This window comes from Melospiza melodia, chromosome 1, assembly GCF_035770615.1.
Source record: "Melospiza melodia melodia isolate bMelMel2 chromosome 1, bMelMel2.pri, whole genome shotgun sequence".
In the NCBI taxonomy this organism is placed as follows: Eukaryota; Metazoa; Chordata; class Aves; order Passeriformes; family Passerellidae; genus Melospiza; species Melospiza melodia.
Genome location: NC_086194.1, coordinates 52,146,375 through 52,173,167, shown reverse-complemented (window position 1 = coordinate 52,173,167; position 26,793 = coordinate 52,146,375). Strand labels below are relative to the sequence as shown.

The 26,793-nt window shown below is 39.3% G+C and overlaps 1 protein-coding gene across 2 annotated transcripts in view; it reads right to left on the bottom strand.

Annotated features, from left to right (window-relative positions):
• Nucleotides 1-26,793, bottom strand: part of TPK1 (thiamin pyrophosphokinase 1) — a 302,807-nt gene that overhangs the window by 14,736 nt on the left and 261,278 nt on the right. The window contains exon 8 of one of the 2 annotated variants that reach the window (XM_063158004.1): nucleotides 4,268-4,437. The exons of the other annotated variant lie outside the window; for it this stretch is intronic. Coding sequence (XP_063014074.1) covers nucleotides 4,289-4,437 — 149 coding nt within the window. The 3' untranslated portion in view covers nucleotides 4,268-4,288. The remainder of the gene's footprint in view (nucleotides 1-4,267; nucleotides 4,438-26,793) is intronic. 2 annotated transcript variants of the gene reach the window in all.

The following is a 26,793-nucleotide window of genomic DNA, read 5'->3' as shown; positions in this document are numbered from 1 at the left end:
GTCTCTCACTCTTTTGCTTTAGGAGAGGTATTTGCCCAAGAGACATCCTATCTTAGTTTATATCTTAGTTTATCTTCAGCAGACTCTTAGGTTCTGGACCACTGGCATGGAAAGCTGAAATCTTGGGGGAAAAGAAAAAGGGAGGGGCAGAAATTATAACAACTTGAAGACACTTGTGGCAAAACTAGAGATAGTAATTATAAATCAAAGAGGAAAGGGCTTATTTGAACAAATCCCAACTGGCTCTTATTCTTAGTTATGAGTAAAAAGACCCTTTTCCAGAGCTCCAGAAGGCATGCTAGAAATCACTCCTTGTTGCTGCTTTTTGGAAAGCTTTGCAAGTGTCTCATAATAATATGCCATGCTTGCATTCAGCCTAAGGGGCCTTCCATCATTAGTACACAGGTTATGCTGTAATTTTGCTCCTGCTGCCCATATGCAAGCAGCTCAGTACAACAAAGTCATAGGAGATAAGGTTAGGAAATGGCATGCACAGTAGTTGTCTGTCTGCCAATACAGAAACCTTTTCTTCCAGAACACAAACAAATGGTTTGGGGAGTTTTTGTTTAAATCCCAATCTTATACAGTTACTAATATCAGACCACATGCCACAGCACACTCACTTTGATGTAGCATTAATATCAGTATTTTAACAAGTTCTGCATGCAATCATAATGCACTAAAGCAGCAAAACTTCTCCTCAAAACGTTTTAATTGCTAAGGGGACTAATTTCAGCATCCATCCCTCTGAAAACCCTAGAATTCAAACCTCTGTAATCCAGGGTCATCTCTGCAAAAGATCTGCAAGTCAAGATGGGTCATGACAGGTCAAACTTTGAATATATTTCCTGCTTTGAAAACACCTGGGGTGTCTCTCTATCATTCCTTAGGGATATGGGGTTCAATTAGTACAAATCTTCAGGCCACTTGAGTACATTCACTACCATGTTCAGGAACAACTGCAACTGGAAGACACATGCACACATCTTTAGGGTAAATTCATATCTAATTTGGACCTTATCTGCTCAGTCTACTTCACTGCTCATTTCTGCAGGCTACAATTCAGAGAGGAACTAAATCATGTGCTTAACTCACACTTACCATTAGCAACCTCAGCACCCTCCTTGTACTGTACTGAATAGAAGTCCAAAGAACTCCTTTTAAAACTTTTGACCACATAAAATGATAGAAAAAAGACAGAGAAATTTGCAACCTCTAAAAATAACATATGGACCCCACAGTGTCTAATTCCTGATATAAAAAGCGTTACATTTTGGCTTGCATACAGAACTTCAAAACCAAAATACCTTTGCTAAGAAAGATCTAGTGTTCAAAAACTACTCAGTCCTGACACTATATGGGCTCCTTCAGTTTTGTTGCAACTTCATTATGAAGGAGGAAAGTTCCTTAACTTGTCACATTAAACCACAATTGGGTTGATCTGACCCCAATAGCAATGAGCTGATTCTAGGAACACATGAAAGTCCCTTGCTACTTTTCAAGAAATAGTACAAGCAAGAGTTATCTTTTTCCCAATTTCTCAAACAAATACCTCTTTTTTATCCATCCACTGCTAAAATGAGAGATGTATGCTTAGAAATTCATCCTATGAAGTGTTTAAGACATTCTGATGGCCACAATTTATCAACATAAATTACTGTACTTCACAGCAACGCTCCTGTCATAAGAAAACACCATGTGCCCTAAATTGCCTGCTGCCCTCTCCAATAAGCAGCCTACTTTTTAAGATCTAGAGATTTGCTGATAAAGGACACTTCAGTGCATACAGCAACAAAAAAAAATTGAGTTTCATACACATCACTGGAAACGTCCACATACTGCTCTATTAATCTTTAGACTGGGGTCATTTTTCTCTTGAGATGTGGTAATAGATTACTTCAAGAGAAAATGGGCAAGAGCACCCAGACAGGGGCCTACTGAATACTAAGCAAGTTTGCCTCCTTCCATCTTGGTCTAATTCTAAACTATATCTAATGACCAAAGCTGCAGTTTACTCTGTAAAATCAAACTGATGCAGGAGCACATGATGTTTAGTGCCATCAGCCTGCCCCTGTATCTCCTCAAGCACCCTGTGCTCCTCTTCTCTCCCTGATCACAACACATTTTTCTGGTTCCAGCATCATCACTCACCTGCCCAAGAGCTCCTGAAATCCCATACCCAACCTGCTTTGCAGTTATTTTCTTTATTTTCTCTGGGAATCAAAACCTACTCTCTTCTGGATAAGCACTCCAATCCCCTGTCTTTTCTCCTGTGGCAATTCAGTCTCTAAGTTACAGTATATAGCAAAGACTTTATCTCATTCCTCAATCCCTCTGGATGAGTCCTCTGCATGGTACCAGATGCTGAGCCCCATATTTAATGTTCTTTTGTTTTGGGACATTTAAAACTGCAGGAGAAAAAAAATACATGAAAGTGCCTGGGAGTAAATTATGAAGGGAAGTGCATCATCTTGTTCCACACCTAAAAATCAGTTTTGATTTTTATAGTATTCTTCCCACATGTGAAAATTGTGATAACCAGCAGCATAGGAAATGCCCACCACTGTCTTTAGAGGCACACTTCACCATCCACAAAACAGGAATCAGTGGAGTGCCCTTTATGCAAATCACAGAATCACAGAGTTGGAAGGGCCCCAGATGGATCATTTAAGTCCAACTCCTAACTGAATGGCCATATGGGGATTGAGTCCATGACCTGGGCATTAATTGCATCATGCTTGCACCAAATGACCAAGAGCAAGGGTGTTGTGCCTTTGCTCCTGAGCGTACAGTCCTGGATCCTTGGAGGATCCCTGCTGGATTCCTTCTCTCACTGTTTCATTCTGCAGCCAAGGAGATGGTCCACCAGGGTGGAAGAAAAGCACATTGGCTTCACCACTTCCACTCAGCTGAACTGCCTGGGGGGCTGTGGCTAAAGGCATAAACTAAAGCAGTGCCAAGGTGCTGGCATCCAAACTGCCTCCTGAGATGGCCCAGGAACCCCTGCACAGGGAAGGACAATTCAGTGACACCACTGCTTGGCATCTCTGCAGTTCCTCTGGCATGTTTGCAACTCCAGGGAGCCTCAAAATGAAGCTCTTCTGATCTACTTCTGCCTCCTCACGGTAACCTCAAATCACCTCCCCCTGGGTAACACAGAATGCACCACCCATGCGGAGGTTTAAGGGCTCTGTTGGGATTTCCCCTGCATCTTCCTCCTTCTAAGAAATCAATGTAAGATTTTCTGTTATTGCCCACACAGGTTTCCCAGGACACACACACCTTTTAAATGATGACAATGTCTTTAAAGTTTTAGGCTCTGCATTATCAGCTAAGAAAATCTATGAAAAGGGTGAACACATTTTTTTGGGCCAATGAAGACTGGATTTTATTGAGAGAGAAGAAAGGTATTTCTATGAGGAGCAAGTTAAGGTATTACCAGGTAGGCCCATATATAATGGGATTGTATAACATCAACCATTTCTAATATATTCTCTATTGGTCCTGCTCTGTTTCAATCTTGAACCCCTAAATGTCACTTGTCCTGCTAGATACTGTTACAGACCCTCTGTGATATTGATGGCATCTGCTTCACACAGCCAGCAAGCCCCCAACATCACAAGACAGCTTTAGAAGGGGAGATGCTCTCACTATACTTTATCACAAACAATGCAGACTTCTGCCTCTCCATACTCTGAGAACATCACTTCAATTTCACAGCAAGGATGACTTGCTCACTCTTGTTGTTTAGATGCTACATACCTTATTTTGCATAACCTTCCTCCTCCTTTTCATGGCTTGTGCCAGTCTCATAATTTCATGGAGGAAAGGAAGTTTGCTTCTTGGGAGAAGCTGTACAAATGAATAATAGAAGTCCATACTCTGAGCACCTTGCAAAAATAGACACTGAGAAAGATCCAGCACATATTGGATGCTAAACCACAGGCAAAGCAGTTTTTGGCTGGCAGCAGTGGTGTTGAGTGTCTGCACACAACCCTTTGAGCATCAACTTTGAAAGTTTTTTTTTCACTAAGTGGGTCATAATTTTTGTTCCCAAGTCACTGTGCAGAGAGAAAGAAAAAATCACTGGGGCATCCAGTGACATTATGGGGGATAGGATGAAGGTAAAATGACAGTGCTTATTTCTTCATTAAAGCAAAGCATCTGCCACTTTGTTAATATTCCAGTATGCCCTGCTCCCAGAGAACTGTGAAGGCAGCAATGATTAAAGGCAGCTCCGACTGGGGAAAATGCATGTTACACTGACCTCAAAAATGTAATTCAAAATTTATGCTGCTGAATGGTCTACACTCCAATCTGAGGAACCATCTGTGTAGATGTAGGTACAGTACATGCACAGTCTCAGGAGAGGCACCCCGGACGTATCGTCAGCGTGACAGGGAACAAAAGATGCTGGTCCATGCCAACTCCTCCTGCCTAAAAAAAAAATTTGAGTGAAGCCTATGACCCAGGAGGTAAAAGGTTATTGAACCTGGTCCTCAGAGAGGCCACTGCCCTGACCCATCAGCTGTAATTGCTCAAAGAAGCCACCACAGGCTGCTCAGGGCCGTTCTGCTGTAAATAGGCAGCTGTGAACACAGGAGACTACAGTGGCTTCCTGCCAAAAATCTGCATTTTAATAACTTTGTAATTGCATATTTTTGCAATCTGTTGACTCTGACTTATTTTAAGAACATCCAAAGAGTAAAACAGTATCACCACCAGATTTTCTGGTACTTTAAATTTCCCAATGAAGTTTGCATCAACTCAGTAATTACTGTGAATAATTAATAATAAAGGTTATAATGATGTGACACATTCTAGTGAATCCCTGAAATTTAGGATGTTGAAGTGATAAAAACAAAATAAAAATTAAATTCAATAGTAAATATTAGAAGAAAAATAATTAAATTCCATAATTTAAAAAAACAGATTGCAAATCCAGCCTGGGTGATGGGGTTGCTATCAAGCTTATGTAATTTCATTAGAAGTGATTTGCTTTAAAGATGAAAAATAATTTTAGCAAAAATGGCTGTGATCCTGCAAATGCCAGCATCCACAGGCATAACCATGCATGAGAATAGTCTACTGCACAATGGGACCACTTGTGTGGAACTGTTTGCAAGACTGAGGCTCTAGTCAGAGTTTGCACAACAAAACACTTAAAAAAATTATCCATCTTAATAAAAATAATGTGGAATTAAGTCCACTTTTACTTGGTTGTGCTTTTCAGATTAGTGCTATGAACAATATATTTGTACAGGATATGAAAGAAGTTTCAAATTATTCAAGTCCCTTTGCTTAAAGAAACAGAGTCAAACATGTTCTGGCTCACCTTAGCTCACTGTACCCTTTCCATCCAATATTCTGAAATTTCTACAGCAGACTTCCAGGGAGGGCCATAAGACACCTAGATGCAGTATTTCTTTCATGTACTTAGAGGTTGAAATTAATATTAAATCTGTAGCTTCCAAGACTAGAAGCTATGTATATGTAAGGAACCACCTCATAATAGCAGACAGGTAATTATAACTTAGAGTGTACATCTCCAAAGGTTGATCAGGCTGAATGCAATCTGACTGGCTCGTTTTCTTCCATAATCCTGAAAAGTAGCAACAAAAGCCCCCAGTGAGTCAATTTGCCCCAGTATACCCTGGGAAGGAGTGAAAGGCTGCCAGAGCTATGATTGAAGGCTTAGCTACACCAGTTCAGCCCAAGAGGTGTTGGGCTTTTTGTCGCCATCCTTCCCTCCGCCTCCAAGTTGTCATTCCTTGTCATTAGAGCTTATTTCCTCAGTAAAGGTGTGTTTGCTAGCAAGAGAGGGAAAGTGCTGGGTGACAGATCCTGGTGACACATTTGCCACATATAATGATATACAGATGTGATTTTTATTCTGATTTGCAAAAGGAAATGCAGTGTTTTTACACAATTCTGAAGAATGTAAAAAATGCAAGGATTTTTTTTTTACCCTGAATACTTAGCAATACTTTTCTTGAAAGCTTGTTGCAATTATTTCTCTATTTTCTCATTAATTTTCCTCCACAGCCACTACATGTACCTCAGCTCTCCAGTTTGAAACAGCATCGTGTAGCCCAAATGAATACACCAGTTTTTACCAAGAGTGAATGAAGTAATCAGAGAAAATAAACTAGAGTTGCAAGTGTTTAACACTGGTCACTAAATACAGAAGAATAAACATAAGATCCTAGAAGGATGGTAGCCATCGTAGATGAGACAGATTTATGATATATGTGGAGTGCAAACTCCCCTCACCTTCCTAATGCCACAACTTGTCTAGAGGCAAGGGAAACAGAGCAGTTGTTTCATCCCCTTGTCAGCTCCAAGCAGCAACCTGAAGAGCTTTATTCACTTAGAAATGAAAAGTAATACACAGTGAAAGACCACACTTGAAACATTCTCCATCACTCACCCACCATGAAACCTTCATCACCAGGCAGCAACTGCAGCACTTTCTAGCAGGGGCCTCCAGTGGCTGCTTCAAGGCTCAGCAATGCCATAGGAGGAAAGTAACACTTAATTTTACTTCTTTATTGGTGGGTGGGAGGGATGGGAATGTAACAAATGACCCCTGACTTAAGGCATTTCATGGAGAATTGACCAGTTGGGATTAATGGCCCTTGGCTGAATCTGGGCTATAAAATTTTTCAGCCAGCCATTAATTTTCAGGAAATGTTCTATCCCTCAGCCATTATTACTTAAATAAAAACATATATTGTGTATATGGTCAAATCAAATTACCTCTAGAATTTTGTCAAGCACAGATAAGGGTGTAAATTTACTGTGTTATTAGGGTTTTTCCTTTTATGCTCAGATAACTATAGTTTGGTAGTGGGAATGACTCTTATACATGCTTGGGGAAAACACCCTTGCTTTGTCCTTGTGTAAAGTGATCATGGGATTAGAAGCTGGGATAACTAATTTAGAAAAAAATCATCATCAATTACCTCAATTTTTCTGTTATGATCATGAAGAAAAGCAGTGTACATATACTCACAGATGTTCACTGTAATTACACTCGATGATATGTATATTTATCACACAAAAATATATACAGTACATCAAACGCATAGAAGGTGGTGTGGCATTTTTGCAGTGAATTTGGGCTGAATATATTAATTATGCACATGAAAGCTGTAATTGCATAGTGCAGATCATCCTAAAGAAAGGCTAATGAAACTTTCCTACCACACATAGGAAACTGCACAGTGCAGGAGCACCAATTTATGAAAAGGAATTTAGCAAACTTTTATGGGAGCTATTGCTTGCAAGACTGAGTCTGTACTTCGGCTGCCATTGGTGAGGCCATACAGTGATTTGAGAAGGAAGAAGACTATCACCAATAAAATTTTAGAAGCCTTTATAAATGACTGAAAATAGATTTTCTGTACAAGTGCCTTGACTTGAAAATGCCAGGGTAAGGTCTGGACCTATGACAGGTATATAGTCCAGTATAGTTAGTATTAATGTATTATTTTACCAATAGAGAGAAGGAATTTATTTTTATTGCTTACAAAGCATCTACGTAGGGCCAAGGATGACCCACAGATACATAACTTTAAAATCTTGAATGCTTTTTATGTATACAGAAGTGATCTTGTTTGGAGATGTTTTACCTTTATGAGCTGCTCTGTTTGTATCCCAGAGAGCCCAGCACAGTGTGCCTCAGGCTGTACCTTTGGGGGTGGCCTCACTGAGGACACAACAGAGGGTGGACTGGTTTTGAGGTGACAAAGCTAAGGCAGGAGTGGTGAAGCTCCAGTCACCCCAGCAGCAATGGGGGACTAATGCCATTCTGTCTTTGAGGAGCAGCAGGGCTGGACATCCAGCCCCGTGGTGTCCCTCAGTGCCTGAGGCTGATGGGACCTCTGCAGTGCATGCCAGTCACCCCAACACCCCTGAGGGCAGGGACTGGCTTCTGCACTATTTTTACAATGCCACTTGCAGAAAATTCTAAATCCACACCATGGAAGGACAAATACTGATCTTATTTATTCTGAAATGTGCATTGCTTCATGTCAGTTTGTGGGCATGCAGTCCCTGGCCCTTGCTACTCACCTCCCTGCATCAGTGCTGAGCTCCCTGGCACCCTCAATATGGTGCCCTTGAGGTGCTCTGGCCATTCCTCTTCCCTCTCCCACCCAGCCTTTGGTCTTCCCCTTGTCTCCTGGGAGGGCTGGCAAGTGTGGCCATGATATTTTCTGAAAAAATCCTTTCCTTAGGATTTTTTCTCCTGAGAAGCTTAGAGTTCTCAGGAACAAAATGTAATGATTATCTGCTGCTGTGGAATGTAGCAGATGCATCTGTGATTGGTCTCGTGTGGTTGTTTCTAATTAATGGCCAATCACAGTCCAGCTGTCTCAGATTGTCTTGGTCAGTCACAAGCCTTTGTTATCTTTCCTTTTCTATTCTTAGCTAGCCTTCTGATAAATCCTTTCTTCTATTCTTTTAGTATAGTTTTAATATAATATATATAATAAAATAATAAATCAGCCTTCTGAAACATGGAGTCAACATCCTTGTCTCTTCCCTCATCCTAAGACCGTTGCAAACACTGTCACAGGCAAGCTCTTGCTGCATCCAGTTCCCACATTCAGCCACCTCACACTCTCTTCCCTACACCAGAAAGTGCTTTGTCATTCAGCAAAATAACAACATGAATCTTCCAAGCTACTCAGCACCTGCAGTTTGTCAAGTGAGAAGGAAGTCTGCCCAAAGCATGTGCAGAAAGGGCTGTTCTAGAAAGAGTTTCAGCTTTCCAAATCATTTGCCATTCCTAATGTCCTCCACAGTGGTCTGCCTCATGCCTTGTTAGTTCTGTAGATTGCAGAAAGACTTCCAAGCAGCGTGATATTAAATGCTCTAAAAGATGACAAAACCAGGATGGGGCCCAGTGTAATGTGAGCTTTATACTAATACACAATCAGTGAAATAATGACTTACTGCCTCTGCACTTCATGGCAACATTTGAAACAAAAGAAAATTAAGCTTGCATGTTCTGATTCACCTTGGCCTTCTTCAGTCTTGTACTTAATGTAGTCATTGATATGCAAACCAATTTTATCAAGTCTTGAGAGATGATTCTGGCTGGCACTAATGACTGAGCTAAAAAAATCAGGTTTGATCAGGCTCTGATGCTGAAGAGCTGCATTTTCAGCTCTAAATTTGTATTTCCTGGCACTTACTGCCCATTTTCTGTGAACACATACAGCTGAAAAAAAAAGTGCTTTGTAAGGACACAGCTCTGGACAAAATTTACTCTCAAATCCTGCCCATATGAGAAGCCAAGATCTTCTTTCCTTTTTCACTCTTTGTACTGAAATGAAACTTTTTTACCATACTGTATTAACCCGTGAGAGAATCAGAAAGCAAATATTAATTTCTGCCATAAAAGCACCAAGAAACTGTAGCAAATATTTTAGATTGTAATTTCTGTAATCAAAACTATAAAAGTTGGTGAAAAATGCACCACTACCTTAAAACACACTGAAACCTGTAATTAAGTTTAGTAGTAATCATAATGTTTAATTCACCAAATGGATGGAACATAAGAGACATCCACTGTGAAAAATACAATTCAAACATTCTTAGAGCCCTAGGATAATGCAAAAACAATAGAAAATAAAAGCATATTTATATGCCACAGATTGAAGTTCTTTTCTGAGTAAATAAGAGGCAGGAAGGCTCCATGAGGTAATATTGCCATGTTCCCTCAGTGTACAAACTACTTAAAAACCAATTAGGTAAGAAGATTCATACTTTGCCTTTTTTCCCCACAAACCAGTATGTCTTATAAGCATTACAAAGAAAGGTATCACCTAGCAGACAGAGCAAACAACAATGCTGTTTAAATTAATTCTCCTTTTAAATTTTTAAAAGGAAACTGTTTTCCCTACCTGTGACCCTTGGCTAATGCAAATCCACTTGCTTCGGTTGCTTCATTCTCCTTGCTTTATTTTCCTATGCCATTCAATATATTCAATTCTTTTTGTAAGACTGAGAGCCTTTAGAGGCAGGTATTATGCATATGCTATATGTTCATAGAATGCTTCCTTAAGCCTTTTTTATAGATTCTAAAAAAGCTTCAAAGCCTTGTTTGTAGTCACAGCAATAACTGAAAAGTGAAATTTCATCAGCTCAGAAATATAATCCATAAGATGCAACATAGATAAGTATCCAAGTAGATCGTTTGATTTCAGACGTAAAAATCCAATACTTCCAAAAACTTTAGTAGATTTTTTAGTAATTTGTGCTACACCTAAATAAACTATGAATGGATTAAGGGGTGATATTTCCAGGACTTTTGGATATTTTTATCTGTAATGGTTGTTAAACATAGTTAGCAGAGGGAACTTTTTAAGTATTTCTGAAAAATCAGGACACACAAGGCTTAATTTTGGCTTGTAAACATTTTGGTCACAGTGGCATAGAAAATGCATAGATAGGGGAAACATACCTAATACCTTTTTCAATTTAAAACCACTGCACTATTATTCCCCATTTCAGCCAAAACTACTCCAACTTCCTTATGCACATGAAAAATAACACCAGACACTGAGAAGCAATTACCAGCTCCTGTGTGATGAGTCCCTTATGCTTGTAATTAATGCGTTTTAGCTTTACAACAAAACAAATCTGAAATTAGTAAGTATTTTTTCACACTTTCTTTGCTGCACAAAGAAAACTCACCAGGCAGCCAAAGAAGAGCTATATCAACATATCTTCTCATACTTTTCAAAGTTTTTTGGTCTAGGTTATAAAATAAAGATGGTGGAGGAAAAGAATTGTCCATAATGCTTTGAATGGCACGATGATGTTGCGAGCTTGAAATTATTAGCTGCTCATTAATACAATGCTGAAGTGATTTTTCCCATGTCAGTCCTCACATACATGGGTTTTGCATACACACATACAAGACATGAAAGTATATCACAAAATAAACCAAAAGCACCATTAACAGTATCATCTAGTCACATTCAACTGATGCTGATGAGAATTATTTGCCTCCTTTCTTACTTGTACAGTAAGATATGATTTTAAACACTCACACAGGAGCTATTTTTTCTCCCATTTCCTGCCTCTTTGCTACTGAGGTGTTTTATTCAAACCCTTGAATTACGATTCTGTGAATGGTTTTGCCTGTGCAATGTTCTGGACCTGATTTTGTATTGTGTTTATTTCAGCAGTGATGAGAAGTTTTTGTCCAACACAGCTCAAGTTGTGGTGATGCTAGTGGTGATTCAGCCCTGGTGTCTGAATTGCTTTGAAATCTCACTAGGTGAGAAACAGCACAAGCTTGCTTGATCATGGTATTCAGGCCTTTTGTTCACCCCTGACTGAACAGGCACTGTGGGTGAGGATTTTCATTGGGAAAGAGAAATTTTGGGCCAGAACCCTACAGTGAGATGTGGTCTCCAGAAAGGTTAACAAGTTCTTCAACACAGCAAAGATAGATTGTTGCTTGTCAATAGCACTGTGATCCACTTAGCTGAGGCATTAGAAAAATAAAAAAATAAAAAAAATTGCTCCTTCTGCTTTCTGATGCCTTTCATCACTCTTTATGTAGGAAAGTAAATAGCTGATGCTAGCCCAGCACCTGGCCAGTCATTGCCCTGTTCATAAATCAGAATAAAGCAAACATCACTTTCTCCACAGCGTAATCAGGACACAAGTTCCCAGTGTTTGGTGCTTTCAGCTGTCAGCTTTCCGTATTTATCTTGTTTTTTGGAAATCAATCCTATGCAATGTGAACATGGAGAGGTGGAAATGAAGAAATTTGCACAGTATCACTCCTCAAGTTTACTTATCTTGTAAATCCATAAGGCACCTCTCATGCTCATGTAATGAGCATGTTATAAATAAAAAAGATAAAGAAATCACCTCTGCAAAGTAAAATCACCAACAATTCTAACACTTTTTCCCTAGTAAATGCTAGAAAAATGCAAGGAAAAGAGATCACTCCTTCTTAAATATTTTAAGGCAATATATTTATGGGAGCATAACTCATTGAGCATGCTTCCAGTATTAAAGACAAAACCAGTTTTCCTTAAAACTCATACTATACTGGAAAAGAAACAACAAAAAAGTTATTTATGGTAGACCAAAGGGTTTCCCACATGGAATCAGACCTGCATAAATAAAGCCATTGTATCATTGAGTATTAACTCAGTTGCAGCTTTGCCTGTAAGTGACACATAGAGAAATCTATTTTCAAAGATGGTTTGCATCAGTTGTGACTGGCTATTTACTTCCAAATGATGAAACTTATGGTTCAGCTTCCTTTTATGTGGCCCAAAGAAGATTTGGAGATAAGCAAAGGAAGGACCTCAGGACTTCAACTGGTATCAACAGACAAAAATGTGTATATATTTTATAACACTTTTATAAACTCTTTAATACAGTTTCAGCTTTTACTTGCATCATGTTCTAGCACCTCACAAACAAGACACAATGCAAACGCATTCAAATAATGAAACTTCCTCTAATAGTCCCAAGAGTAAATATTCATAAAATTTTCTTTAGACATCTAATTTGATGTCTAAATAATTCTAGAACTGCACAGAATAACCCCAGCACTGCCTTGCACCATGGAGGAACGGACTGCCTAACTTTAAAAGCTCTAAATCACACGTAAACTGGAAGCATAAAGTGATTCAAAACAGTTAGTGGAGATGCCCTAAAAGAGGTTTCTGGAGGACACTTATAAGCCACTGATGATTCACTGCTCATGACCTTCTTTAAGATCATGGATCATGAACACATGGAAATGGAAGGCCCAAAAAGAGCGACACAGAGAATTGTAAATAATTGCAGTGTCCATCTTGAAAGTGAAGTAATTCTCTTCATAACCTTTAAACAGACCTGAAACCTGTATTCCCAAGAAGGATAGGCCAGCAGTGAAGAGGGGGACATTTTCTTCTCTATTGCAGCTCACATTTCTCATTTCAAGAGATTTCAGCTTGGTTTTATCCAGAGGAAATTTCTAGGGGAGGCAGACCACTAAATATCTTATGGTAAGAAATACCCAGCTGATATTTGCTCTTGCCACCTCACCTGCAGTTACTGTGGAGTGGAAAAATGAAGAGAGAGTCAAAACACAAGTGAAGTTTAAATGAGACTGGTGTGAATCATGACTGCAATAACCAGCTCACCTGGGGCATGTCTCCTATGTGTAGGCAGGAGCTCAATCAAAGCAGTCTGGTATAAATGATGTGATTTTAGAGAGAATGACTTAAGCTAACTCAACCTGGTATGTGAACATTTTGTGTTGATCAAAACCTGAAAAAAAATCAATACAAAATGAAAATTCCACTGGTCAGGCTTTGAGTAGTGGCAGCCTCTGACATTTAGATCCGAGTACCGCAGGCAGACATCTCTTTTCAGGTACAGGTCTGTCTCCAAATCAGATGCTCATTTCACCTGCTTGGCACAGCAGGCCTTTAAATTGCCTGTCCCTTACTTCCTCTGGACACAAAAATAAATCAGGTTAGCTCAGCCCAACAAGTGGAACTGCTAAAGCCAGCCTGGCCTGCAGCAGATCAGGAACTGTTGAGATGCCCTGCTCTGGCAGCAGTGATGGAGCAAGCAAGTCCCACAGAGGAGGAGGAGGAGGGAGTAGTGATGCACCTCTCTCATCAGCTGCATCAGCTCCACAGGGACCACAGCCTCAGGGGAAAATGCTGGGGTCCACTTTAAGGGCCTGCTGTGCTAATCCATCATGATGGGACAACCTCAAGACTTCTCCTTCCTTGTTTGCATTTGGAGCCTGGGTACAACAGATCAGCCTTAATTCCCATGCACACAGTCACGGTAAATGCTTAAAGCCCGCAGACAGCTTTTAGTGAAAAACTCTCTTTTTCCAAAAAACCACAGAAGTACATAAGCAAGAGGCTCCAGTTCAAATCAGCAGGCTGCTCCATATCCTTATGATAGGTGAGCAATAGAGAGACCCTGAGCTACATATGTGAACTTATCTAACATCACTCCACTAATCCTAGTATGTAGGGTACTAATTATGCACAGAGGGTTTTAAAAAAGTCCTCGTTAACAAAATGAGCAGCATATTTCCTGCAACAAAGGGTCTTTCAATACTCTGCATGTTCACATCACACTACCTGAGTTGCTCTTATGCTTCCCATCTTCTTTTCTCTCCTACCCTCAATCTATAGCTCATGGAGCTTTGGCTCTGCTCGGGTTAATGGACTCCATTTTCAGCCATCTTCTCACTTGCCAGGCAGAACTGAGCTACATCTTGGGGAGAACTGTACAAATACAAACAAAGCGAACAAAAATTAAACAGCTTTCCTTTGTTTGTAAAGGCTTACACAGGATGCTACAACAGGTATTATATTAAAAACTAAAATAAATAAATGTAAGCTGTTCCTAGCATAGTAAATATGACATTACTTTCCATTTAACCCAAGGATTGAAAAGAGAAGAGGAAAAAACCCAAACAAAAAAGATGATAGAACAAAACAGTCACTACACCTTGGTAAAAGTGAAGTCACTTACTGTAAAACCTAAAGCAATATTTGTACCCTTTGTCCTGGGTGATCAACAAGCAGTAATTATTTGTTCATTAGCTGCTCAGATCACCGTAAGCTGGTGATGTGCTCAGAAATGGCTGGGGAGTAGACAAAGAAATTTGTCTCCCAAGAAATCAATTTGGGTCCTTCAAGAAAACATGATTAATGTTTTCTTGGGATGCTGCCTGCACCGGAAGGGCAGCTATGTCTTTAGACATTAATAATATAGAGTGCACCCCTGCTATAAAACTCTCTCAGGTAAAGCCAGCTATGACAGAATTACCGACCTGTCAAACTTCACCAATTTGCTTTCTGACACTGAGACCATCCAAACCATGTGAGGGCTCACCAAAGCTGCTCTTCCTCACTACTCCTGCCTGGCAAAGGCCACCTGTCCACTGATAGGCATGGGGAGGTGGACAGGGGTTTTCTTTCTTCTGCATACGTGCATAAAGGTGTGGAAACTTGGACAACATGTAACAAACCACAATCAATTAGGTGGAGACACGTAAAGGGCTCCAGGATAAGGGAGATATTTTGGTTTTCCTCTTCCTGGTGAGAGATAAGAATCACTGCATTTATCATATGAATTTACTGCTTTGGAAATGGGTATTTGAATGGTTTTCTTGTTTTTTATTTTTTCAATATTTCTACTGGTTTTCTCTCATTATAAGCCTTCCTGATGGCATGATAAAAGTGTAAAATTAAACCTTCTCAGCCACCAAGATATATACCTACACTATACCTAGAAACTTTAGGACTTTTATGTATGTAAATATCCACTTATATATAATGTAAATGATCCTGGAACATAGCATCAAGCTTTTTTTGAGTGTTAAAACAGAAAAGCCCCACAAATACTGACCTCACAGCTTTTCCCTGTGAGAAAAGACTTTGCAGATGCCTATGGAAAAGTTTCTTACTACTACAAAATAAGACAATTTATTCTCAAGATGTCAACTGAGCAATAAAGCACAAGTAACCATAAAGTATTCAGAAACTTTTCTGCAGTTTGCTGTACTTCTTTATCCAAGATATTTTTATGTGTGTGCAAATGAGCACATACATTATCTGACTTGTCATTAGCTTATCTAAATCTTGACATGAAGTATAAATTGTTAATGATGTGCAGCTGAGAAATGTCAAAAGTATACAGCAGGGCCAAAAGTCAGCACAAAAAGGTAAACAGGAAAACTTTCCATGGCATCTTCTTTCCTGCTAAAAAACATATAGTAATACCAGTTAAGCAATCTTTACATAGCACTAAGCAGGTGAAAGAGTAGAAAAATCCTTCTTTCACAACAATACTTAGGGGAAAAAATAAAATTCCTAAAATGTATCCTGGAATAGTCCAGTCCTAATTCTTCTTTCATGACAGAAACCTTCAGATTCCCATGTCCTTTTCACTATTGCTGGCAACTGATCACTAAACAGGATAATTGCACTCTAGTGCCATCCTTTATTTTACACTGCATTTGGATACACTGGTTCATCTAAACAAAGGTTTCTTGATTTAGTTATTTATTTATCTTTTTAGTTAACTGCATGAGGAAGGGTCTCATTCATAAGCATTGTTACATATTTATGCACCAAGATTTGAAGAACAGTTGCTATAGGCCTGGAGTTTGACAGCAATTACACATCTAATGAAAGAGTGAGAAAACTGTATTCTGTAATACTGAGGTATATCCCAGGGAAGAAGGAGGGAGAGTGGCAGGGATACACTCTGGCTTCTTTCTCGTGACCCATTCAGATGCCACAAGCTCTGAGATAAACAGGAAGATGTTGGTTTCCACTTTGTGTCGGTGATGTACAAGCAGGAGAGTTTCTCTTTCCTTGTAGAGAAGGGAAGGGTCACCACACATCTCCCTGCCTCAGGCGCTCACGGATATACAGCCAGCACGGAAGCTCTCGAGGTGCTGCAGTTTAAACACTGCCTCTTCCTCAAGGGTGCATAAAATCAATGTCAAGCTCATCCTGGCTTCTAGTGGTTACAACATAAACCCAAAGGTGCCCTGCTGAGGTGAAGCGAGTAATTTATGATTTGTATCAGCTAAAGCAAAGCAAAGCAAAATAGAGTAACCCCTGTAGCCCACAGCTCATGTACTTCTTGTAAATATGTGTGACTCTGGAAGCTTATCCAACCTCTTTGTCTGAGGAAATATTTACTTTGTGAACTGCATGTTTCAAAGTCACATTTGACATCCAGCACATGCTCATACTGAAGTCTGTACATTAGCAGCTCTTGGCCCACAGGTCTCCTACCTGCAGCAGGGACTCTCTGGCCAGCACAGCTGCCCTGCTTCCTTAAGACTGTTAGGCTTTGCATCCATTTTACAGCTCAGTGCTCTCTCACCAAGGTTTAACACACTGTAGAAGCTCATGCAGAACATCAGCTGCTTTTTCACTGAGGAAGACATATTTCACATGAGCGGTTTTCATTCAGTTTGCAGGAATGCATAGATATCCCATGATAGTACATATTGTGTCCTCAGCTAAGGGCCATTTTTATTACTACTGAAAAAGGTGTTCAGTAATACTTCATGAAAAAAATGCCTCTCTTACTTGTCCAAGGTTTCCTAGAGTACTCTGGTACTCATTGGAGAAATAGGAAAGCAAGATCCCAAAAACCAGGGCTGTAGAGCCAAACTAGGTGGCATCAAGCCATCATAAGCCATCATGTGAAATATGAAAATAGTAGCAGAAACAGAGACTTTCAAGAGCCAAAGTTTGATGTCCGGGAGGCTAAATTAAATCAGAACCAAATTTCTGCATTAAGGGAAAAGAACGAGAAATTTGTCCTGAATGTTGTATTTGGAAAACCTGCTGATGCAGCAAGTTAGGATGTCAAATGATTGCCACACATAACATCAGTAATTAACCTCCAGATACTAAACTTTCTTTTAGTATTTACTGCCGTTCAAATGCAGACATGCAGAGTGCATTTTTTCCACTTCCTCCAAGGAAGCAAGCATGCTCAAGAAATGAAAAGATTTAGTCAAAGGACAGGTTTAGAGCACAACATTTCATTGTAATTTAAAACTAGAATATTGAAGTTTTAAGGACAGATTTGCCAAACAAGCATGGCAATTTCCAAGGTATCATGTAATTAAAAAGAAAAAAGATACATGTTGAAGAATACAGTGGCATTTACTAATCCTGACCAGAAATCAGGATCATCATATTACCTAAGTAAAGTAAGGATTCTTTTTAGTTCAAGAAACCTCAGAAAGTTGGAACTATAACTATGGCAAACAACTAAGCCTAAAATTTTCATATTTTCATATTTTCATACTGATAGCTTGCACTATCAGTAGTTCAGAAATAGAAAAACAATAGAAATAGAAAAATGATATAATTCAGGTTATGAGGCATAATAACAGCTTTTGTTCTTTAAATAATAAAGCTGCTAGAGAGACTGAGTTTCAGAGAAGGGGAACAAATTACTCCCTTTACTTTAAACTAACTTTGAGGATTGTTCCTCATCTCCCTAAGGAGGTGGATTAGGGCACCAAATAGTGCTCATTACTTTCCAGCAAAGCTGAAAATGAGGAAGGTGCTAACAGTCAGATTGCTAAATTAATTCTTAATTCCCTATTCACTGTTCTAGTGCTCACTGTCATTATGCCATGGGTTAAAACAAACAAACTAAAAGAACCTACCAAAAATAGAAGACAAATTACAATGTAGCAGCTATTCATTGTGAAGAAACAAAGGAGTTTAAAAAAGTTGGGAAAAACAAGGGTTAGTCCCCTCCACACTTTTCATACAAATTATGTAATTATATTTTCAACCTTTATCCTAGATCTCAATGTAAAAATCTTCTGAATTCAGAAATGGATTTTACAAAGATTGACAGCTTTAATAACTATTCAAAATGACGAACAGTGCTGAGCTCAGAACAGAGGGGAGTCTAAGCAGGGCTGCTATCAAGCTTGAGCAATTAATTGACCTTCTGTTCTAAAAAAAATATTTAAAATTCAGAGGAATAAATTTCACATTATCTTGTTGGAATTTTTTGTCTTTTGCAAGAGCGATCTTTAAAATTTATTTAAAAGGCTCTTGATTAAATGATCTGATTCACAGGCAGTAAAAACATAGAAAAGCAAGTGCTGTATCTTGGCTAGCATGAAAATGCCACAAGCACACTCATTTTTCAGTTTTTTGAGTTGCACCAATTATTAACAAAACGCTTTAGAAAAGAAGCTATTTGCATTAAGAAAACATTAAGAAAATGTTTTTCAGCACAGTAATGGTCATTTTTCGAGTTCATCAGATGTGTGAGATAGCAAGCATTCCCCAAACAGCCAATTTCAAATTCTGCTGAGGACAGGAGAAGGAAACAGTTTGACCTTGGAAAAAGCTCTAAATAAAGTAAGGACTTACAAACATGCAGATTTGCATCTGCAATGAAAATCCTCTAACCATACAAAGAAATAAGAATGCAATTCATAAAATACTTCTTCTGAAAAAAATCCTTCACCCAGGAGAGGAAACGGGGGTGAGATTCATCTGAATAAACTCAAACACCTACAATGCCCTAAGGCTGGAACTGTATAGGGGGTGTGACTCAAGCTAGACTTGGGAAGTAAATCAAATAAATGATACTTTCAAACTGCCCACTCATCTTCTGAGCAAAAAAGGAGCAACTGCGACTTGCTAGCTGGAGAAGTACAATGTTTGGCAAGATGAATCAGTACGGGTAGCTACATTTTCCTAACTGCACCACTGAGTACAGACAATTTGTCCCTTAATCCCCTGTCCCTTCTCTGCTTGCAAATGTTATATTTCCTACATATTTTCCCAGATATATTTCCAGAGAAATGCAATAACTGTTACAAGTCTGAAATACCTGCATCAAAATTGTTTGTAATGGATTATGTGTGTATGGATAGATGGATCTCTGGATCCCCTGCTGTGGAGTCAAGGATGCAATAGTATTCCACCTGATTATACATATATCATAAAAATGTCTAAAACATTGTTAAAAGCAGCCTGCAATATTTTGAGTAACATAAACTACAGCTACTGATAGTTTATGAGCTGTGTATTGATAGCCTTTTTATTAAAAGAGTGACCTCAGTTCCCAGAGAGCCCCTTTGCATCTCCTGCACTAGGAATTACAGCCTCCTCCACTGGACATGTCATTTCCACTTGTTTACCACATTGCTTATGTAGAACAAGTCCACAAGAAGTATCGTGGGATCAGTGTTATGCCAAGGAAGAACTAAATTATCCCCCAACTCTGGGAGCTCATCTGTCACTCTGTCACTCTGGGAGCTCATCTGAAGTGCAAGGGGGAGTCAAAAGTCAGATTAATATCATACAAATGAAAGGAGAGTGACTACAGTAAATGTGACATTTGAGAAATTGTATGCTGAACAAATAGAGAAGGAAACAGAAGGCAGCCCAAGCTGTTTTGCTGACCCTCACGTGCACATATATTTAACTCTAAACAAAACATTTTTATCATAATTCTGCAGCAAAGCTGTCAGCTAATTCTCAACCAGACTTCCTACCCTCCTTTATCCTAACCTTCTCTGGTTGCACAAGCATTTCTGCAGCTGGCCACCTGCTCACTGCTTCATGTTGTCATAAGGAAATAATTATATTAAAATGCACAGGCCAACAAGAAACGGTGTCAATGTTGCAGAACATGTTGGAAAAGGGCAAGTTCCCCTGCTTCTGATGTAGTAGAATTTCACAGAGAGTTAACCAACTGCCCAGGAGGGCAGTAATAATTACTTGGGAAAACTATAATAGTATGGGTAGAAATAGGACAGTGCAATGAACACTGAATTGTCAAACTGCTGGCTGATGTTTCTCATGGTGAATTGAAGTCCCATCTCTCATTAAGTTGTGCATTGGCTTCAAAGAACACCACAGCACTACACAGGTCAATGTACACTTCTGTCAAAACCTCTGTCAGGAACCTCTGGAAGGCCCTTCTGCAGATGTCAGATGCACCCACAGCTGCACAACCCTCTCCTTTTCCTTGCTCCCCTTTCCAGTTATCACAGTTAAGAAGACAGCTTAGAAGTGCACAGAGTGAGACAAAGTAAATGCTACCCAAAGCAACAGACACCTCATCAGTCACAGTGACTTGTTAAACTATTGAACATAAAAGGTGACAATTAAATACCAGCACAATCATTTAGCTGCTGATCGTTTAGCAGAAATATCAAGTCTGTCCTACAATCCAAACTGCCTCCCACACAGTGCCAGATAGAAAATTGAATATTGCAACAACACCAGGGGAAGAATGTCTTTTTCTAGTCTGTACTCTCATCGTCCCCCCTGCTAAAAGATTAAATTAAAAATTTCCTTTTTTTACAACTTGCTAATATGACAAAAATTATCTAAATAGAATAGGAATTTTAACTAATACAGTTATTCTTATGTAATTCCCCACATTAGCTGAAAGCACCTTCTTAAGTTCAAGTCTACCTGGGCTGGGACATTAGATTTAAAATCTGCAGTTTTAAGGAATAAAAGCACCTAAAACAACATTACATGAGTAGTTTGGCTGTATTGATATAATGAGGGAACACAAATGTTGAACAGATATGAAGTAAGAAGCCATGAAAATGTTCTTAGGGTAAAAATTTGACTGGTATTATTTATATAAGAAGTTTAAGTACAATAGTTGAGATTCAGAATTAAAGGCCATTTAGATCTAGTGCTTAGAGACATGGTTTAGTGGTGGATTTGTCAGTGTGAGGGTTATGGCTGAACTCCATGATCTTAAAGGCCTTTTCCAAACGAAATGACTCAATGATTCCATGAAAGTGGTTAATGACACAAGTAAGAAAGATGATGTATCTCCTCCCTATAAAATGGAGACACAAAAGAACAGGATGCTCTTTCCAAACATATCATGTCAGGTTTTCATCCCAGGAGTGAGCTGAATACAAGCAGCAGCCAGGGGCCTTTCCAGGACCACTCACCTGGCAGTCCAAAGGAGGAGCTCCCCAGCAGCTCCTGCCTCCCACCTCCAACCATCTCCAGTTCCTTGCCATCTCTGCAGTGATCATCTTTCCTCCAGCCTTGTGTCAAAGCTCTGCTCATTACTCTCTGCATATTGGCAGCTTATCACTGCTTCTTTTGCTGACTGCATTTCTTCCTTGAGAGAAGGCGGCACCTGTGACAGGAGCTGCACTAGGACCTCCTCTTTTGGGGGAAAAACTGACAGGGATGGGAGGGACAAACCACGCAAGGAAAAGATTACTACGGCTTTTTAGAATGAGGACTAAACTACAAGATCTTTACTTCTTTTTTTTTTCCCCCAAAATACAATTTAACAGTTCTCAAACATTTCAGGTTCTAATGGTCAGGCACGACAGATGCCCAGTACAGAAGCTTAGGGCTGTCCTCTCACCAAACATGTTGATTATCAATGCTGTGCTCACCAAGAACACAAGTATCTTTGATGCTTTGGCAAGCCTGTAAGCACAGATACCTTATTAAATAACAAGTGACAGAGCAGCCTTAAGAAGTACTTGATAGGAGGAAAACCAGAGCTGTATTACTTGTATAAGCAGCTGCAAATGGAGATCTACCTGTGATCTGAGACAGCTGAGAGAGTAAAAAACTGTGAAAAGTCAGGTTCTTAACCCTGCAACCTTCATTGCTCTGTTAAAGCTCTTTATGTTTCTTTTTAAATAACATTTTCCCCACATATTTTTTGACTTTCAAATGAAACAATACCCTCCCCACCATGTTCAGTGTTGTCATTGAAAGATTGTGTTACAGCTGTTGCATCTCACTGAATTCAAAACAGTCTAGGTAGAAGCAGTGAGAAAAAATTTATTTTTTTAATGGTCTGATACAACCCACTGATTGTGCCATCTGTCCAACACATGATGAAGAATCTCTAAACAGAGAATAGCTGTAGGGCACACAGTACAGTATTTGCACATCAGTTCTTGGTAAGAGATAAGAGTTTGTATTAAAAAAGGAAATTCAGCTTTTTTTAACACAATATATTAGATATGCAGTATGTTTCTGGCATGAAGTGAAGAAAAAATAAAACAGCAGATCTGTCCAGATGGAGGGGGGGAAGTACTGCCAAAGGCAAGACAAGAAAAAGGTGCTTGATCCTTTGTGAAGACCATGTCAATGCAATCTGCCTATCAGGAGTTCAAAAGAAGATGATGGGAGTTCTAGAGATGTCTCTCTGCAATGCAGGAAGTCACATAAAGAATGAAAACTGCAAAGCTCAAGTTACCACAGCATGGGTGTGCAAAAGTATGCTAATAAAAGTGACAGCTCTAAGTGCTTCAGTTAAGTATTTAATAGGATTGTAACAGCCACATCCATAAATCTGCCCATACCAAATATCAATTATGTGGCATCTATCTCACTGCAATAATTTCTCTAAATTGGCTCCTCACTGGCAGCTCTCCAATTATCCTTAGTAAGGATAGTATGTCTTTATCCTTTTGACTGGCATAGGACAACATATCTTCAGAGAGTCTGATATATTTATAGGTCATTTCACCTCAGAAAAACCTGTGTGTGTCACAGGAATTTCAAAGACTCAGGGAATAACAGCAGAGATCAGAGAGAGACAAATCTTCTACCCATTCAGCAGCTCTGCTTGGATGCCTCTTTGAAATGTCTCAGGCTGTGCTCAGGGCTCAGTGGTGCCACAGAGAAGGGGCTGGGGCAGCGCCAAGCACTGGGACTCCCTGGAAATGCAGGGCTGGGTTGGGAGTGCCCAGCCCCTGTAGGGGCAGAGCTGGCTGGTGTTGGAGCCCAGGAAATTCCTCTGGCTGCCCTGGAGGGCTCCAGCCCCTGCCCAGGGGGCTCAGAGACCTTGGCACAGAGCCCAAGACCCCTGTGCCTTTGACTTAGCCCTCGGAAAAAACAATTACCAACCTTTATATGAAGAATTACAACTTAAGAAAGTTTAAGTAGAATAATAGTTTGTCACGGGGTGAAAAATAGATTTTTGAGGTTTTTAGAATGGGGGCTCAGGGTCCCAAGATGGAGGAATTTGGGCATGCCTTGTCCTTTTTCCTTCTCCTAGCCTCCATCTTCTGGATGATGTTGGCATTTTTAGATTGGTTTAGGGTAGAAGCTCACTGTCTAACATAGGTGATAGGTATTGGAAAGTAAATGTAAATATTGTACACATAGATTTTAGTATAAAAAGATAACACTGCACCAGGGGCAGTCAGAGTGCTTCTGACTGTCCTGCTGAGCAGACCTTGGCTGGACAGAGAAAGAATTTTACACAATAAGAAACAATAAACAACCTTGAGACTGAGAACTGAAGAGCTCTGACTCCTTCCTTGACCGCCGGGCTGGGAAAAGAGACTTTCTAACATTTCTTGGGGTCACTCTGACCAGCAGAGATTCTGAGAGGCTGAGGACTAGAGGAGTAGCTTTTGGGCTGTGGAAATTGATGGTCTGTTCAGTTTTACTGCCTGCAGACCCCATGGGCTCAATATTCTCCCTTCTAAAATTGCATACCCAATCCCTAGAGCTTGCAAGAGCCTTTCAGGAGCACTGCTCTTAAATCGGATGAGAACTGAAGCATTTTAAAGTCATTATATAAATACTTGTGTAAACACAGTGAACAAAAGAACTCTTCCCTGTATGGCTACAGCCCAAACTACAACTTAAAATATTCAGTGGCAAGTTTTTTCCCTCCCAGAATATAAATTTTACATTGCAATTGGAAGCACAGCCCATGCAAACACTGCAGTTTAAATAAAGTACAAGTTAGCTGTGGTTTGATTACATGGTCTTAAAGAGTTTCACTTCAAAAGGCAAAGAAGCTTGTAAATTTAGCAAGACAAACTGAGAAAAAAATACCTAAGACCAGCTTTGTAAAACCAATGGAGTCAGTATATTTCAAAAACTAACCCACAACTACTGTGTTTTCTCTCCAAAACAGAGAAAATTCCAGGTTGGCTAAAAATCAGCAATGTGGATTCTACATACTAAGAAAATCTGCAAGATCAAAATGTCATAAGTACAAAAATCCAACAAGTTAAGAGTGATCCAGTTCTGTGCAGGAGGGATTTACAGGCTATTAACATAATAACCACCCTGTTACAAGCTATTAACCTAACCATCTCATCAGCTTACCAAATTCAGTTTTAATTACCAGTGCAATAGCAGTCATTGCCTTCAGACTTCATTATGCTGGGCACTGTGCAAAGAAAAACTACACAATTGTCCCAGTCCTGGAAAAAACCTACCAATGTGAGGAACAGAGACAGTGAGATGTTGAGAAAAGAAACAAACCAACTTTCTGCCACAGTTACACAGCACATCCAGGAAGGACCCTGGCAGGAATAAGAGTGGCACCATCAGCTCTGTAAAGAAACATTTACCAATAGATCTCACAGCACTTAAAGGATGGCCAGTGGCATCACTCCTGTTTCTGAGCTGGAGAAAATGAAGCACAGAGAAGTATGTTTGGAGTTGCCATAGGTAACCCAGCAGAACAGGAGAAAATGCCTGTCTAGTGATTCCTAGCTCAGTTCCCCATCTGCTGGACTGAGATGTTTCTAATCTAAAACATAGTTGAAAACTTTATTAGAGTACAATAGAAAGGTCTTTTTCTTAAGAGGTCAAATTCAGACAGAATATTGGAACAACTATCCAGAATACAGGCAGTGGACACTCATGACAACAGATACTCATGTTGACATCAGCTCATAAAAATTGCAGAATTTTATGATTGCTTATGCAGCTAAACATTTTGTACATAATGAAGTCTGTCTACCCCACTTCATAACTGTGAGATGCATGGGAATAACCCAGTGCTGAAGACAGAACTACTTCAAACTGAAGGATCCTCCATAACTCACAATTATCAGAGCTTTCCCTCAGGTGACAAAACCACCCAGCAATTCCCAAGCCTTCAGCTGGCTAATTCTGGCAATAATTCCTACCTCCTGTCTCAGACTGTAGACCTGTGACACAAATTAATAGTTAGTATTATTAACTAAGGAAGTTATACCTTTGAATATGTGTACATGAAACTCTGTGTGCAGTGACAAATCATAACAAAACCAAATTAAAAGGTAAAGATATCAGTTTAAAACCAAAGTGGAACAAAAATATCAGGCTGACTTTATATATGGAAAAATAATCTTTAACACAACCTAATCCAGACACTGTCTTTTTTAAAATGTAGCTATAACAAGGAAAAAAGTGTATAAATTTAGATAACTTATAAAGGATTTCCTGGGTTTAAAAATATTTTGTCACAAATGTGAACCCAAGATAAAATTAACATCTACGCAACACAAATAAAAATATACCTGCCTACCACTCAGCCATCCTGTCTGACATCTCTGTCCCTCTCTCTTTCACACAGTGATAAAGGTTCTATGTTCTCCAGTTAACTGAGGATGTGGTCTGATTTCAGAACTGATTAACAGTTCATCTTTAAAATAGCTAATAAACCAGCTGTGATATCAACCTTTATGGGGATCTCTCTTGCTCCCCAATCTCCATTCCTGCTGAATACTGAGTCTGTGCAATGGGTTGCTTATTTTTCCTCTTGAAAAACAACACTCTGTAATGAGGAAATATAAACTATGGAGACCTATCACAAGACTTTTAACAATCTTCCCACTACTTAGGCTGCCCTGGGTACCACTTACTGCATAGTGTGAATTTATGTTAATACTGTCACTGAGGTTGGCTGTAAGTTTCTTTAAGCACTTCTGATTTATGCCTCCTGCTTCTGAAGGAAAGTAAAACAAACAAGGTTAAGGAAAGACCTGGTATTTACTTAACATTAAAACTTATGTTAAATACATGTTTTGGGTTTGAGGCAAACAACAACCTTAAGTGTTGATTCTAGGAGGTGGAAAATCTTATGAAAACAGGAAGAAACTAATTTCATGTGAATGTAAAAGGAAAATGGAATGCTAACACACATTCTGGATCTCTGAATTACTAGGTTTTTCTCAAAACTGCTTAAAACAGCAGCAGTGGTACAATGTACTTGGAGTTTATTCTCATCCTAGAATTTCACTGCACTTTTCTAAATGCTAATTAATTAAACTTCAAAAGGCTCCTGTGAGATACAGTAGGTAAGTATTATTGTACCTATTAAGCACATATAAACCAGAGTTACGATGTTTAATTATATTCAGAGTTGTTTCTTTTTAAATTGATTTTCCTCTATAAAAGAAGATGCTGATGGTCTATTACTTTTAGGACAGGTTTTTATGAGTTTAGTTTTTAATAGGCAACATTTCACTGCACCTATGTTTGCCCA